This window comes from Toxotes jaculatrix, chromosome 16, assembly GCF_017976425.1.
Source record: "Toxotes jaculatrix isolate fToxJac2 chromosome 16, fToxJac2.pri, whole genome shotgun sequence".
Lineage (NCBI taxonomy): Eukaryota > Metazoa > Chordata > Actinopteri > Toxotidae > Toxotes > Toxotes jaculatrix.
In genome coordinates this window covers 24,318,679-24,334,371 of record NC_054409.1, presented here as the reverse complement: position 1 = coordinate 24,334,371, position 15,693 = coordinate 24,318,679, and the positions used below count along the sequence as shown (strand labels likewise).

The 15,693-nt window shown below is 46.1% G+C and overlaps 1 protein-coding gene across 1 annotated transcript in view; it reads left to right on the top strand.

The window, feature by feature from the left end:
- Window positions 1–15,212, top strand: part of LOC121195746 (seizure 6-like protein) — a 34,831-nt gene extending 19,619 nt beyond the window's left edge. Inside the window, exons 3-17 of the mRNA XM_041059404.1 lie at window positions 423–562; window positions 2,267–2,462; window positions 3,526–3,711; window positions 3,829–4,000; window positions 4,255–4,421; window positions 4,831–5,025; window positions 5,391–5,529; window positions 7,307–7,503; window positions 9,201–9,395; window positions 10,428–10,619; window positions 11,258–11,452; window positions 12,139–12,174; window positions 12,478–12,592; window positions 13,045–13,150; window positions 13,256–15,212. Coding sequence (XP_040915338.1) covers window positions 423–562; window positions 2,267–2,462; window positions 3,526–3,711; window positions 3,829–4,000; window positions 4,255–4,421; window positions 4,831–5,025; window positions 5,391–5,529; window positions 7,307–7,503; window positions 9,201–9,395; window positions 10,428–10,619; window positions 11,258–11,452; window positions 12,139–12,174; window positions 12,478–12,592; window positions 13,045–13,150; window positions 13,256–13,288 — 2,264 coding nt within the window. The 3' untranslated portion in view covers window positions 13,289–15,212. The remainder of the gene's footprint in view (window positions 1–422; window positions 563–2,266; window positions 2,463–3,525; window positions 3,712–3,828; window positions 4,001–4,254; window positions 4,422–4,830; window positions 5,026–5,390; window positions 5,530–7,306; window positions 7,504–9,200; window positions 9,396–10,427; window positions 10,620–11,257; window positions 11,453–12,138; window positions 12,175–12,477; window positions 12,593–13,044; window positions 13,151–13,255) is intronic.
- The last annotated feature ends 481 nt before the right edge of the window (window positions 15,213–15,693 follow it).

Here is a 15,693-nt window from a genome sequence, read left to right as displayed (position 1 = left end):
TTATTCATTCAGTGGTGGAAAAAGGACTCAGACTATTTACTTGAGAAAAAAAAAACTATACAACAACTTAAAACTAATTCATTACACATAAAAGTCCTGCCTTTAATTTTTTAAGTAACAGAAGTATTATCAGCTAAATATTTTCTTTAAAGATCTGAATAATTTCCCCACTACTCATCTTTAAAAAATGGAAAACAGAGAATGTGATTATTTATTTCAAGTCGCTGCTAATAGCCACGAGTCCTCGCTGTGCCTTGTGTCTGCTGTGTCGCTCTTCTGAGCCCTGTAATTTCCATCATTAATTATACACAGCAGGGATTTCCACTGAGTTTCCAGTCAGGCTCACATTAAAGAGATTACAAGGCAGGGAACAGAAAAAAAATAAGGCCAGAGCGAAATGAACTCCTCTGCTCTCTCCTCAGCTGTGCAGAGCTGCATGGTGAATTTCTCAGACCCTGAGGGATACATCGACTCCTCTGATGACCCCCCCCTGCCAGACAGCACCTTCCTACAGTGCACCTACACGGTGACGGTGTACACCGGCTACGGAGTGGAGCTGCAGGTACACGTCAGCGGCAGTTTAACTGGGCAGTTAAAGCGTCTTTTACTCAGAGTTAGCAGAGACAGTGGTTATCATGGTGGACATCGTTTTACAGTGAGATGCTGTGTTTATGTCTGATGTGACCATGAGGTGCCTCTGATCTGATCCCAGGTTCAACTCTGCCTCCTAGTGACAGCTGCTGGTACTGCTGTCTCTCTCTCTCTCTCTGTCTCTCTGTCTCTCTCTGTGTCTCCCTCTGTCTCTCGCTCGCCTCTTTTAAACAGAGGTCTCTCCATGTTGCCTCATAATTCCTGTTTTGCTTGTTGAACCAAACAGAGACAGCGGCAGAGGCAGCGTTGTAGAATCAGAGATGTGGTGTGTAACACTTCAGTGTCTGTGTCTGTCTGTCCTGCCGGCCCCCCCTTCAGCACAGATGTAGATCCGGCCCTGTGATTACCCCTCCCCCACCCCCCCTTCAGTGTTCGCCCCTTTTATACAGTGAGGCAGAATAATGGCGGCTCCTTCCTGCCCCGGACAGGCTGTATAAACGGGGCCGCTCTCTCTCTCTCTCTCTCTCTCTGGCTTTATTTGAATGGCCATGATCAGACACAGCAGGGGTCAACAATCAGGTTCATCCATGGGCCATTTCTTTTCAGAACTGTTCAGTGGGTGGTGGGGGGTGGGGGTGGGGGGGGGGGGGGTGGGGGGTGGGGGGTGGGCGGGGGGGCGGTTTTGCAGGTGCAGTGGAGAAACAGTTTTATCCTGATGTTTTTTTGTTCGTAGAGATTTTTGAGGATTTTATTTCTTTTAAAAATATAACAGATTTATAAAAGGGACTGTTTTAATAATTTGTCCAAGTGCAGATTAATTTTTCCTCTACACAGCTGCAGCAGCTTATATATAATATTATAAATATTATACCTGATCTGAACCAAAACCTAAACTTAATTATAACCTTAGCTTTAAACCTAAGTGTTCACCTTCCTGTGAAACAGTAAAAAGGAACCAAAAAGTCTAAAACTCAAGTTGGTCCTCACAGTGATAGATGTTAAAGTATTCACACACACACACACACACACACACACACACACACACACACACACACACACACAAACACACACACACACAATTGGATTTCAGTTCACTGCAACTGACAGTTTTATTGGTGCGGCTCAGAGATTTCAGATATTACCAGACTCACTGACAAAATGAATTCCGTTTCCCTCTAACGTGTAACAACACTCGGCTCATTTTGCAGCTGAACTTGAGAGAGAGTTGTTTTTCTGATCATCGTGATGCAAATTCAAATCTGCAGCCAATCAATGTATTGATCCTCTGCAACAAACAGTGACTCAGGTTCACAGCTTTTGAGCAGGAGGACCAAATAAGCTGCAGATGAGTGTGAGGTGTTTGTTCATCCACGCTGAACCTTCCTGATAATAATCTACATTTACTGATTAATATTTCCTTTAACATTTCCTCTGTGAGGTTTTGGTGATACACTGTTTTCATATCGTCACAGGAAGTGATTCTGTGTGAGGAGTTAATAACAAGCTTCCCTTTATATGATCTTTTCAGTGCAGCCTGAGCATCACTTTATCTTATTTACTGCTGCAATATGTGAAGAACAACAGCCCGACACAGCAAAGGGACCAACAACACGGAAACATTTTAAAAAGGGTGTGTTTTCTTCTGCTTTTTAATGGTGTTGCCCGGTGTGCTCAGGTGAAGAGTGTGAACCTGTCGGAGGGTGAGCAGCTGTCCATCAGGGGTGTGGATGAACGAGGGTCCCTGCTGGTCCTGGCCAATCAGACGCTGCTGGTTGAAGGTCAGGTGATCCGCAGTCCCACCAACACTCTGTCCGTCTACTACCGTTCTGGACCGGACGGAAACATGGGCATCTTCCAGCTGCACTATCAGAGTGAGTCCACGCACATCATGTGTACACATGTAGAGAGTGTACGCAAACTCAAGTATGTCATGACTCACGTATGAATATGCAAACATATAAACACGCCATACAGATCCGATAAACGTGAATTCATCATTAGGGCCTAAGGGGCTGTTTGTACTCTGTATACATGCTAATTACAGAATCAAAAATCTTCTCATCTAATCACTTAGCACAGTGATTGAATCTGTCATGTGAATTAGCTGATTAGAGCTCTGATTAATTGGCTCTCATCTCATTAGGAGGCTGAGAATATGGGAGTTTGTATAGTGTGTGTGTGTGTGTGTGTTGTTTCTGTGTGTGTGTGTGTGTGTTTTGTTTCTGTGTATGTGTGCTTGGCTGTGCGAGCCCATAATGGATATGACAAGGACTGGAAAGGAGGAGGCATCAGAGTGTTAAGACCCACCTGTGCCATTAATCACAGCCATCTAATCCTTTTACATCACCAGCAGGTAGGAGAGTGGAGTCGAGCTGACTGAGATTAAAACATCTTTACAGATGAAGATGTGGCCTAAAGATAAAGAGACAAAAAAAAACAGCAGTACAGTGAATAAATGCGACACAGGAATATTATCACTCACTGCTTAAAAAGCTTATTATTATTAAGATAATTCAATGAAAATATGCTTATGGGTATTTGAAGTGTCTGTCCAAATAGATTACAAACAAACACTGTGCTTATCAAACTTTAACTAACCGAGAATAATCAGCTCAGACCGTTTCAGGTCCCAGGGGAGAGAACAGTTTATTTAAAAGCTCTTCTGCTCGGTTCTGTCCTCAGACAGACGATCAGCAGAACCAGACCAGGAGCCATCAGAACACAAGCTGAGGGCCAAAGTTAGATTCTCATCTTTTCTGCAGTTGTGAAGTAAATTGTGAAAGAGTGGTGTCAGAATAAAAAGAAAAAGTGGGAGGGGTTTATCCTCTGGGGACCACGAATGTTCATGTCAGTTCACACACACACACACACACACACAGAGAGTGACACAGGGACATACTTACCTGAGCAGCTGTCCATTTCCCCTTCCTGTAGTCTTCAGGCTGAGCTGTTCCCTGCCGAAGAGGCCTCACTTTGGGGAGGTGTCCGTGCTGGACCTGCTGCCTGGAGGCACCGCCCGCTTTCACTGCCACATGGGTTACCACCTGCAGGGGGAGCCAGTGCTCACCTGCCTCAACGCCTCCCTGCCGGTGTGGAGCGGCAAGGAGCCCACCTGCAGGGGTGAGTGTGTGTAGAGCTGCAGAGGCTGATTTCAAAGTAGAGCGAGACACCGAGACACCGAAGACGTCTCATGTGGCTCCACGTTAAAGTGAAGTAAATGTGACTCCTCCTCTGCAGCCCTTTGTGGAGGGACAGTGAAGAACGCGACAGTGGGGAGGGTACTGTCCCCTTCTCCCCACCACGGACCTAACGCCACCCAGGACTGCTCCTGCTCCTGGTCCCTGGAGGCACCCAAGGACCAGAGGCTGCACCTGCATCTGGAGAGACTGGCCTTGGGACCCACGGACAGGTAGGGACCCCCGTCGTCACATGTGAGACGATGTTTCCATCAGACAGTTGTTTAGCATTAAATATCCCATAATGTCTGTCACAGTGGTATTTACATTGTCCTGGGTGGACTTCAGTTCAGGAGTCCAGGTCTCCACGTGGTGGTTGTCTGGTCTGTTTCTGATCTGGTGTGTTGTGAAGAGTCGGATTCTTCCAGCTGAACTCTCTGAAAGGTTTTTACTTTCATTCAGTCTCACAGTCTGTCCGTCCCCGCAGGCTGGTGCTGTGGAGCGGGCTGGACGCCGGCTCCGTGGTGCTGTTTGACTCGGGTCGGGGTGGACAGATACCCTTTGAGGGAGTGATCAGTGAAGGTCCAGCAGTGAGGATCCAGTTCATCACCGATCAGCCAAACCACAACACAGGATTCAACATCCGCTATGAAGGTACAGAAGCTGCTGTGGACCCGCGCACAGAAACAAACCAGAGGCTTTTTACTTTCTATAATTTCAGAATAATTATGTGAACAGTTCCTGAGAAGATTGCAGAGTTCTGTGTTTGTGCTGACATTGTTCACTGCTGAGTGGATTTTAACAGGAAGAGGGTTGTTGAACATAATCTGAGCTAAAGCTTTCAGAGTTTCTGACAATGTCGGATTGTGGAGGGATGGAACGATTCCCTCCGAGAAAATTCAAACTAACCAAAGAATCATCTTTGGAAGTGGAAACACAGATGCTATCAGTCGGCTTTTAATGGAAACACAAAGCTCTGTTCAAAAAGCCACTCGAGCGACTCATTTTGCCATTAATGGTCAGCTGGACTGAGCTCGGTCCTTTGTCTCATTTCGTCCTCCAGCTTTCGAGCGTGGCCACTGCTACGAGCCGTACCTCCAGAACGGAAACTTCACCACCTCTGACCCGCTGTACGGGGTTGGAGCTGTGGTTCAGTTTACCTGTGACCCGGGACACTCGCTGGAACAAGGCCCCCCTGTTATTGAGTGCATCAGTGCGAGGGATCCGTACTGGAACGACACAGAGCCGCTATGCAAAGGTAACACTGAGGACAGGAAGCAGAGACAACGGGCGTCAAACGAGACCCTTTTTGTACTTTAAGTTGAAACCTCTCTTACATTTTTCTCTGCCCATGATGACAGAGCTTAAATCACCTGTGTCCACCTGATGAATGTCACTGAGATTTGATCATTTCTGAAGCTACAGCCACAAGCCGGTTAGCTTAGCTTAGCTTAACGTAGCTTAGCTTAAAGACTGAAACAGGGGCAAACAGCCTGGCTCTGTGCAAACCTAACAAATTCTGCCTTCCAGCACCTCTGAAACTCTGACTGTTGCTTTAAATCTTTCATATTTCTTTTGCTTGCTGCTCGTCCTTCGATCTCTCGTCCTCCTGTGTCTCTGCAGCACAGTGTGGAGGAGACCTGACTGGTCCAGGGGGGGTGATTCTGTCTCCAAACTGGCCCGAGTGGTACGGAGAGGGGGAGGACTGCAGCTGGAGGATACATGTCGGGGAGGACAAACGAGTGCTGCTTGATGTACAACTGTGAGGAAAACACCGACACACACAGACTCACATCAAACCTTCGATCCGAAGTTTGGCCCGACCAAGAGCCGAGCGTTAGCATTAAAAATGGATGTGGGGAGTTGTGAGCGTGGAGGCTCAGAGAGGGGCCCAGCGCCCCGTCTGATGTGCCCATTGATATTTCTGTATTCCTGCTCACGCTGAACCATTAAATTCCAAACTTGACAACATTAGAGAGCATGTTAATGAGGCTGCCACTGCAGTTCTCACCAGACTGTCGATGTCTCTGTCCTCGTCTTGATTCTCCCTTTTTTACTGAGTCGCTGCAGAGCTGATCATTGTGGCTTCGCTCTGTGTTGCTGCAGCACTGAAGCTTTAATCTTTCATCTGTCCCCCTCCTTCATGTCTCAGGCAGTTCCAGTGGGAATTCAGTTTTTAGTAAATCTAATGGGTACAAGTTTCATTTTAATTAAGTAACTTTCACCGAGGCTATCCCGGCGAAGATCGGCGCGGTCTGAATGTTTCTTATCAATATTTAGTTAGAGTGCAGTTTATTTAGGGAGCACATCACACCACAGAACTGAGGTAACTAGTTATCAAAGTAGAAATCAATTCAATGTTTACTCAGCCAGTGAAACCAGGAGGGACCAGAGTTCAGAGAAAAAAAGTTTAGATTTAAGGCAAAATTTGAAAAACTCAGCAAAGCTGCCTCCTGAATGCTCAGGCTGAATTTATTCCAAAGGTGAGCTCACTGAGAAAAGGCTCTGTCCTGAAATCGCTCTGTAAAGGCCAAGAACAGATAAATAACCAGCACAGAGAGAGCGTGAAGATGTTTTGGATTTTGTTGTGTGAACCGCGTAAAAATGTGATGTTACATAAGTGAAAAAAGGCAGATCTCGAGATGTTGATATTTGATTCAGAACTAGGAAAGTGATCAGAAACTATTCTAAAATTCTTGACTGTGTGCAGGAATCAACATCAGTGGGCAGTGTGAAAACATCTGGATTAAACACACAGGATATACTGTGTTTAGCTGTGGACAGAGCGAGACAAACCGTCTTAAACTGAGCTAAATGATTCGACTCATTCTTCAGAGTTTTCATTTAACACGAAAGCAAATGTGCTTATTTTCCAGAATGTCAAACTACTTCTTTAAACTGTTCACATAAACATCAGCAGTGTTGTAAGTGATAATGCAACTGTCAAAAAATAATGAAGTTGAATTATTCCAGCTAAAAGTATTCAATTTGCTCAGAGTGCTGTGCAGCTTAATTACACAGCAGAGAAATAAGTGAAGTAAATGTAAGAAATTATGGTAAAACACGATTGAATGGGTCCAATAACGGGGGTGTCAGTCCCACGAGCCCTGCCACTGAAAATGAATTTTTCTTCATTTCACTTTTTCTCTGTGGTATGAAACGGCTCTGACAAGTTTAACTCGACTCCCTTCGAGCTCTAATCCAATGATATACTTCAGTCCTCTGGTAGAAACATGTCATATCACATTCACAGTTATTTCACTTTTCAAAGCCTCGCAGGCGCCATCTTCACGACGACCCCGTGGCGTGGTGACACACGTCTCTGGGGCAATAAAAACACGGCTGTGTTTGCAGACTGTTAAACACTTTGCCTGTGGATGAGCGCAGTGTTTGGCCTTTGAGGTCACCTCGTCTCCCACGCAATCGGCTGTCGACACGACTGCGCTGTCCTCCGTCAGCAGAACTCGTCCTGAGCTGATACCACACACTGTCCTTCTCTCTCCCTCTGTCTGTTCCTGTCCCCCTCTCTCTGTCCTCAGGCTGAACATCAGCGACAGCGACATGCTGACCATCACTGACGGCGATGAGGTCGCGACACGTATCCTGGGGCGGTACGTGGGAGGAAGCAGCCCCTTCAAGCTCTCCTCCACCACCCCCGACCTGACCGTCACCTTCCACTCCGACCCGGCCGGGCTCGTCTTCGGAAAAGGCGAGGGCTTCATCATCAACTACATGGGTGAGACTCAAAGGCCGAGGCCTGTTCTCCTCTCAGGACACGTCTGCTGATAGTTTGTTATTCTAGGAACTTTCTGAATCTTTTTACAAAATGAATCGATATATTTATGCCATGTTTTTAAAAAGAATGTCTTCGGTATGAACCACTGAGGCTGGAGCTGAGAGCCACAGACAGGTCAGTCACAGATGTCAGAGCATTCAGACACGGACCAAAACATTGTTTTTATTTTCTGACAGAGGAAAATAGAATCCCACCAGATTTATCCTTTAAGGATACGATTTGAAATGAATTCTCCTCTCAAAGCCGCAGCTGTGTGTTTGGAATCTGAACATTTCTGTTCTGGAAGCTGATGTTTGTTTGTTTTAAGATAAGGTTCAAACCTGAGATGTTAGTGCACAAAGAAACACACTCACCGTCAGACTCATGATGGGAGGATCGATGCAGCCGAACCCCAGACAATGGCTTTTTTCTCACTTGGCACCCACATTACCCACAATGCAACTCAACCAGAGTTTGGTGGGTTTGGTTAATGTAGCCTTGAGCCTCGCTCTTTTCATGGGATTTGTTGACAATAACAAGACTATAGAATAACACCAGAATCCTTTAAATAGATCAGTTTCCTCCGTTTATTTTAATTTTGCCTTTTCTCCTCAAGCTGCCGACTCCGTTTTTCATCTTCCCTCTTCCCTCTTCTCATCTTTATTTGTCTTTTCTTTCATTTCCCTCTGCCCTTATTCAATCACATCCCATTTGTTTCACCATGTCGCAGCAGCCCTCATCTACACACAAGCTCAGAGTTTCACACGCAGCCAAATAAGCTCACTCCCTCCTCTTACACTCCGCAATCTGCAGTGCTTCCCATATCCAACACCTGACACCAATTTAGAATCGCACTGAGACACACACTGTCCAATTTACTTGTCACCCTCCCGACGCCACAAGCTCACACACGTTTCCCAGAGGAGTAAATCAAGTAGACACAGCATGAATACGTAGGCTACTCCCTTTGATTATATGTGTGTGTGTGTGTGTACTCAGAATAAATTACCCACCGCACACACTCCCGTTGCACGGAGGAGGAGAACCGAGTCAATAGAGAATGAATAATTGATCCAGGAACTTCAACTTACAAATCCCTGTAGGCCTATTATATTGTACAGTGTAATGCAATACTGTACGCTGCCCGATCAATCATCAAATATACATATGCAGACACACACACACACACAGCGGCTGCTTATTTCTGTTTCTCTGGGCTGTAATGATTTTCCTGCATCTTTAAACACTGTAAATTTTATGAATGTTCTGTTTTCTTCTTGGCACGAGCAGCTTCTGGAGGTGGTTTGTTTTCTGCTTTTGTTTGAGACCATCATACACTGAACGCATTCGAATTCACCGAGCAACAAATGGGGCCTGTGAATGGATGAATGGGAAGGAAAAGCATGAACAGCCTGTGTGGGCACCTGGAACGTGCAGCTGGTTTAATGTTTCTCAGCCAAAGCACATGAACGATGATAGAGCTGGTCATTGTGCTTCACATTATAATGGTCATATAACAACAAGGAGAAATGTAAACAGATGCATTAGGTCCATCAGTCTTCCGCACTGAGCTGGATCCGTCCTCACAGACCATGTCCCTCTGTCGTGTCACAATCAGACGCAGTGCGTTTGTCCTCTTTTTAATTTTCTGTTCTCAGAGGTGTCCCGAAACGACTCCTGTCCAGACCTGCCCGAGATCCAGAACGGCTGGAAGACCACATCCCATGTTGCGCTGGTGCGAGGGGCTCGTATCACCTACCAGTGTGATCCTGGTTATGACCTGGTGGGACGGGAGACCCTCACCTGTCAGTTAGACCTGTCCTGGAGCTCACAGCCCCCGTTCTGTGAAAAGAGTCAGTCACGCTCTTATTTATTTATGTCTGCGTGTGTCCGTGAATGTTCCTGTTATTGTTTGTTTATTGTTTATTAAGATCATTTGTACTAATTCTGGTCGCCTCGTTAGCTTCTGTTTGTCTGAGCTGCCTCAGAAACCGAACATGTTGGTGGAGGAATTATTCAGACGACCGTCCGATGGTAAATGAACAGTCAGTGCAAAGACCAAGGTCACATCACGTCTGTGCTCCGGTTCCTCACCGGAGTGAATTCAGATCCAGCAGTGTCTTTCAGCAGGACATTCTGGAGACTGAGAAGAGACGGCAGCAGGACGCAGCTCACCGCCGCAGCTTCCCTCTGCCGTCCGCCCACTCTCATCCCATCACACAGACACACAGAGCAGGTTGCAGCTTAAAACAGAGGAAACTGTGAGAGATGTGACATGATTAATACAACACGTTTAGCTAAGTAAGGTCATAAACACTGTTTATCGTCTCAGACAGGATAACCAAACTGATATTGCTCCTAAACTAATTTGGTCGGCTGATGTCTTTATTCTCCGCTGCTGAAGGCGGCAGGAACTCACACACCAGGAGAATTAGCCCTGGAACAGTTTTCCTAGTTGTGTGGTTTCTGTGGTTGCCATGGTCACATGGTGAGCAGAAGCTTAATGGACTCCGGCGGGCACGGCCGCCGTGCGGCGTCCTGACACTGGAGGCGCAGCGGTGGCAGCCGCGGTGACTGTTCACTGCCTGAGACCACTTTAATGAGTTTCCATGAAATTTACTGAGGGTCCTCAGAGGATGAAGCTTTTCATGAGAGATTTATATCGATTTACCAAAACCCCGAGGACAAACGATTTCATTTATCACCAACATAAAGGAAAAAATAATAAATAATAAGCCATGGTTTTAAACATTTAGGATCAGGGGGAGTGTTGATGCCCTGTCTTACTGAAAAGCTGCTATAAAGTCATATTTTTGTATTAAAAACATTAAATAAATGAATCTTATATCATCCGTTCCTCGTTTTCTCTCTTGTCTTTTCCTCAGTCATGTACTGTTCAGACCCAGGCCACGTGGAGCACTCCACCAGGTCTCTGTCGGATCCTAAACTCCTGGTGGGAACGACCATTCAGTACAGCTGCAACCCCGGCTTCGTCCTGCAGGGCGGCGCCACCATCACCTGCTACGGCCGCGAGCCAGGCACCCCCGTGTGGACGTCGCGACTCCCTCACTGTGTTTGTGAGTGTCATTAAAACAGTTTCCGCTGCAGGAGGGAAACACATCACGAGAGGCTGGTTGATTCCACGTGCGTGGAAAAGCTGCTCGTCACTTACCGGTGATTTACCGGTAATTTACCAGTGATGAACCAGCCCTGTGATTTCAGAAAGCTGTCCTCAGGACAGACTGTTGCACGTGGCTGTGCCCTGCTGCTGTGCGATCTGACACGAGTGGGTTCGTGTGATTTGGTGCAGAGACGGCCCGGCTCTCTGGTTCCTCTGCTGACACAGATCACAGCGTCTCTGCCAGAGATGATGCTTTACCTCCTGCATTTTCATCTCAGGACTGTGTGTGTGCGTGCGTGCGTGTGTGTGTGTGTGTGTTTGTTTGTGTTTGTGCACGCGTGTGCTTTCAGTGTTATTAATATTTGTGGGAAGTGTTTGATATGTAAATTCAGTGCTAATGCACCGTACCAATCAGCCCTCAGCCACCTGGAGGAGGGGGTGGAGATTATCCATGAGTCATGTCACCTCAGCCGGAGCCTGTCAGATCTGTCAGTCGAGCTCTGACGCAGAAACTGTGTTCTCTGATTCGTGATGAGAAACTTGACGGGATCCATCCAGCGTTTTCCTTTTTTTTCTTTCTGTCTTCTATCTTAGCTGAGGATTCAGTTTCCTGTGAAAACCCTGGTCTCCCTGACAACGGCTACCAGATCCTGTCCAAGAGGCTTTACCTGCCCGGCGAGTCACTCACCTTTGTCTGTTACCAAGGTTACGAGCTCATCGGAGAGGTTGCAATTAAATGCATCCTGGGAAACCCGTCGTTTTGGAGCGGCCCTCTTCCTCTCTGCAGGGGTGAGACGTTGCAGAATCTGGTGTTTTTTTATTTCTTCTTCTCTGCAGCTTTGGATTTACGCACGTACACGAGAGTCTTTTTACCCCTTTGCCTGTTGATTCAGATCGATCGTGCTCCGGTGCATGTAGCTGACAGCCACTGCTCAGCATGCCGTGCTGAGTCACAGCATTTAGTTTGGAGGGCTGTGTCTTTTTTTTTTTTTTCAGCCTTTCCAAAAACACAAGAGCACAAGTGTGAGGAGCAGTGGTGGAGGAAGTATTCACATCGTTTACTGAAGCACAAGTTATCTTAGGTTACTACACTGTAAAAATATTATAATTCATGTAAAAGTCATGAACTGACTGAAGTAAAAGTACATAAGTTTTAGTAAAATGAGCTGAGTATTAAGTTACAGGCATTTTATCGGCTGATTCCAGTGGTTTTTTACTCTTTATTTTTAAACTTTTACTTTGAAAGGGTCTGAATACTTCACTGATGTGAGCTGTGAGCAGGAAGTTTGACGGGTGTAGTAACAGTAAGGTGTGTGTGTGTGTGTGTGTGTGTGTGTGTGTGTGTGTGTGTGTGTGTGTGTGTGTGTGTGTGGTGTAGTAAGTGAATTCAAAGCAGCTTCGTTACAGATAGAAACTCCACAGAAAGTGTGATGTATATTTGTATATGCATTGACTGACAGAATGATGTCTTGCAGCCAACCATGACTGCTTTGGCAACCATGCTTTGGAAGGTGAGTCTGTGTATGTTGCTGTGCTCTGACGCTGTGGGCTGAACAGAACACACACACAGTTTGTTTTCTAGACTGACAAAAACCTCAAACAAACCATCACACAGGCGCTTCACCTCCGTGTGTCTGCTCTGCCTGCATCACCAAACACCTGCCTGCCAAGTTCATTCCCCCCGTGTGTTTGTCCATCCACCTGCGTTTATTGGTTTACCTGTAGAATCCGCCCCCGACCATAGAGCTCTGTTTGTTCTCTCTCGATGGAATTCTGCCTTTCATCAACCTCACGTTGTTTTATGTGTGCCTCAGTTGCCGAGGCGACCGCGGGCTCCACGCTGGACGGAGGGAACATCGCTCTGGCCGTCTTCATCCTGGTTCTCCTGCTGTCTGTGCTGCTGGGAGGAGCTTATGTTTATGTCACACGGTAAAATCTCCGACTGCTCGACTTTAACAGTTTGACATGAACACGCACAAACACGCTCTCACCATCAGACAGACCGAATGCCTGTTTGGGTTTTTGACTGTAGTATCTGAAGAAGTATCTGAAGATGTCATGTTTTAGGAAAGTGGTTTTCTGACAGTTCATCAGTGAATCAGCAGTTTCTGTCCTAAAGACTCAGAGAACACAGGGGGAAGCAGCTGATCTGGCTCTGTGCCACCTGTGAAGCTCGCTGACTAACACCTTAGTTTGGCTGCTGTCAGTCTTCTCATTAAAAACTCTGAGCCGGAGTAAATAAGCAAACAGTGTCTTTAAATGAAGGATCTGAATATGAAGGCTGATGGAAAACCTGTCAGTCTGCAGGTCACTGATAATAAACCTGAAAACTAAACTGTCTCCATGTTTTTTTTTCTGTTTCCTCTCATTGTGTCCGTCAGGTGCAGATATCACTCCAACCTAAGGCTGCCTCTGATCTACCCCCACCCTTACCGGCAGATCACTGTGGAGACAGAGTTTGACAACCCGCTCTATGAGACAGGAGGGGTGAGAGTCCAGTTCATGTAACGCCTGACTGTCCATATACTCTTAACACAGTCTCACTTATCCCACAGTTCACTCTGTCTCTTCCATCTTCTCTTTCACTGTCAGCAGGACACTCGTGAATATGAAGTATCGATATGAGGAGCCTCACAAAAGACATTTCTGAACCAAGACCGACCGCCTCGTCCTCACTTTTCATCCTCTCCTCCCTCCTTCTCCACCCAGGAGGAGGCGATGTAAATACAAATAGATGATGTCCAGCCCCTTCTGCCATGAGACACAGCGATTGATCCTGTTCTCTCCTCCTTTGACATGACAGCTTCTGAAGACGTGATGGGAAGTAGGAGAGGAAACGTGGAGCGGAAGAGGAGATAGACGGGTTATTGACCAACCTGTGTGGCTCAGTGCCGCAGAGAGATGATGTGGGACGGAGAAAAGACTCACAGATCATCTAAGAACATAGAACGTGGTGGGAAGGGAGGAGATGTTTGGTGTGAAATGGGACAGAAAGGAGTTAAGGAGGGGAGAAGGGGAAGGAGTCGGGGACAGGACACAGAGTGAGGAATGCTGAATGAGGGGAGCGAAGCACTTTTTAGTTTTATGTCAAACATTTCTCACCTGTAAGAAATTCAGTGAAAGATTCCTTGAAGACATCTCAGAAACAGTTAAAGTTATAATCCTTAAGAGTGTCATGAAGTCAGACCCCGTGTTTGAGGTTTCCACGCAAAGGTAAACACAGGGAGGCGTAGCTGAGATAGCGAGCACGAGGATGTAGGTGAAGGCCCGGGTGGAGTCTTTGAGTCTCAAGACGCTAGCCCCAGTTCCACAATGAGTATGTTGTTGTAGCTTTGACATCTGTTTGTCTGGCTCCACTGTAAACTCATGGACCAGCTTCTCCTCTGCAGTAAGAGTTTCTGCTGCCCCCGGAGTTCTGGGACATGGATTATTAAGTTGTGTTCAGACAGACAGTGAAGCTGCTTTTTGCCTCTAAAATTCACTTTGCATTCTGTCTGAACCTCTGATCTGATATAGGAACTGGATACTGTTTGACGCCGACTGTCTGGAATGAAAATCGCTCACCAGGTGCATAAGGTAAAACAGTTTCCCAGTGTTTGGGTTTGGTTCTGCTCGGCCATTAGACTTTACTTTGGGATGATGTCAGGCCATTTTCCAGACTCTGGGAAAGTTTTACAAATATGAAACCTCCATGGATTCAAAATCCATAATACAAAGAGTAATATCTGACATTGTTTAGAGTTGGAGGCGTCCTGTCAACAGCTGGTGGTCTCAGAGGAAAAGGTTTTTGGGCTGCAGTGGATTTTTCTGTTTTAGTATCATAAATGATGACAGGGGTAAATTACCAGCAGGGCTGAGAGGCGGCCCCCGTATCCAGCTCTCCTCCTGCATCCATGGTCTGAACACACAGTAAAAGCCACACTTGCTGTTACCACGGTAACTACACGGATCGCCAGATCAGCCAGGACTGAAATCTTAAGGATTGCAACTTTAAGAGTCTTGGGGATAAATTGGCAGCTCGAACAGACGAGGTGGATTTATAGTTTTTGTTAACATCCACGAATCACCCTCAGAAAATGATGATAAGAGGGAGGAAATAATGGCCGGTGGCTGCCTTTATTCCCGTCCTCATCAGCCCAACGCAGGATGTCTGTCTCCTGTCCCTGAACTGCCTCCTGCCTGCAGTCACCTTCAAGGCTTTTTACTCCAGCCGCTCCACTTCTGGCTTTAGCTGTAGTTAATTGGTATTTAAATCTGTGACTTCGGGGCCAGTGCAGTACCGCTGTATTATTTCTCTCACATGTAGTTAGATGGATGACTGTTGTAGACTGGCCTCAGAGTCCCCAGGTTTGGACCGGCTGCTGATTAAAAAGGAAAATGAGAAACATGCATTGTTGCAGAGGTGGAGGTTGCCATGTGAATAGCATAGCTGTAGTTAATGGACCGATCTCTGAGTGCAAGCTCAATCAACCCACCAGATGATGTATTTATTTTGATGTACTGTACATGTGATGTTTTATGCAGATTGATAAATGTACATTTTCATTATGAGAAGACAAATGTTGACAGTTTCCCTAAATAAATGGTAAAACTTGAATAAAAAGTACAAAAGATTCTTTCTAAATATTGAGGCGTTCTGTTCGGTTCCTTTGCATCAGATTTTTGTTTCAGGGGCCGAATGTGGAACCAAACATCTTTCTTTGAAATCTGTGGTCTGGTCAAAGCTCTTTGCTGAGTCTCTGCAGAAAATCAGCATGAACTCTTTTATACTAAAAATGGATGTTAATCATTTCAGTCCCAGACAGAAACCGTTCACTGTGTTATCCCAACATGTGGTTGTAACAAACAATTTATTTCATTTTTCTTTTATTCCAGATTTAAGATGGATGATAAACTGCAAATGCTGCACTGGAGGCTGCGACATCAGTGACTGCAACAACAACAGACAACCTGTGAAAGTCAAGTGAAAGTCAGTTCATAAAGTTCTGTTTTTAGCCCAGACATTGCTTCAGGTTCAGGTTATAAAAAGT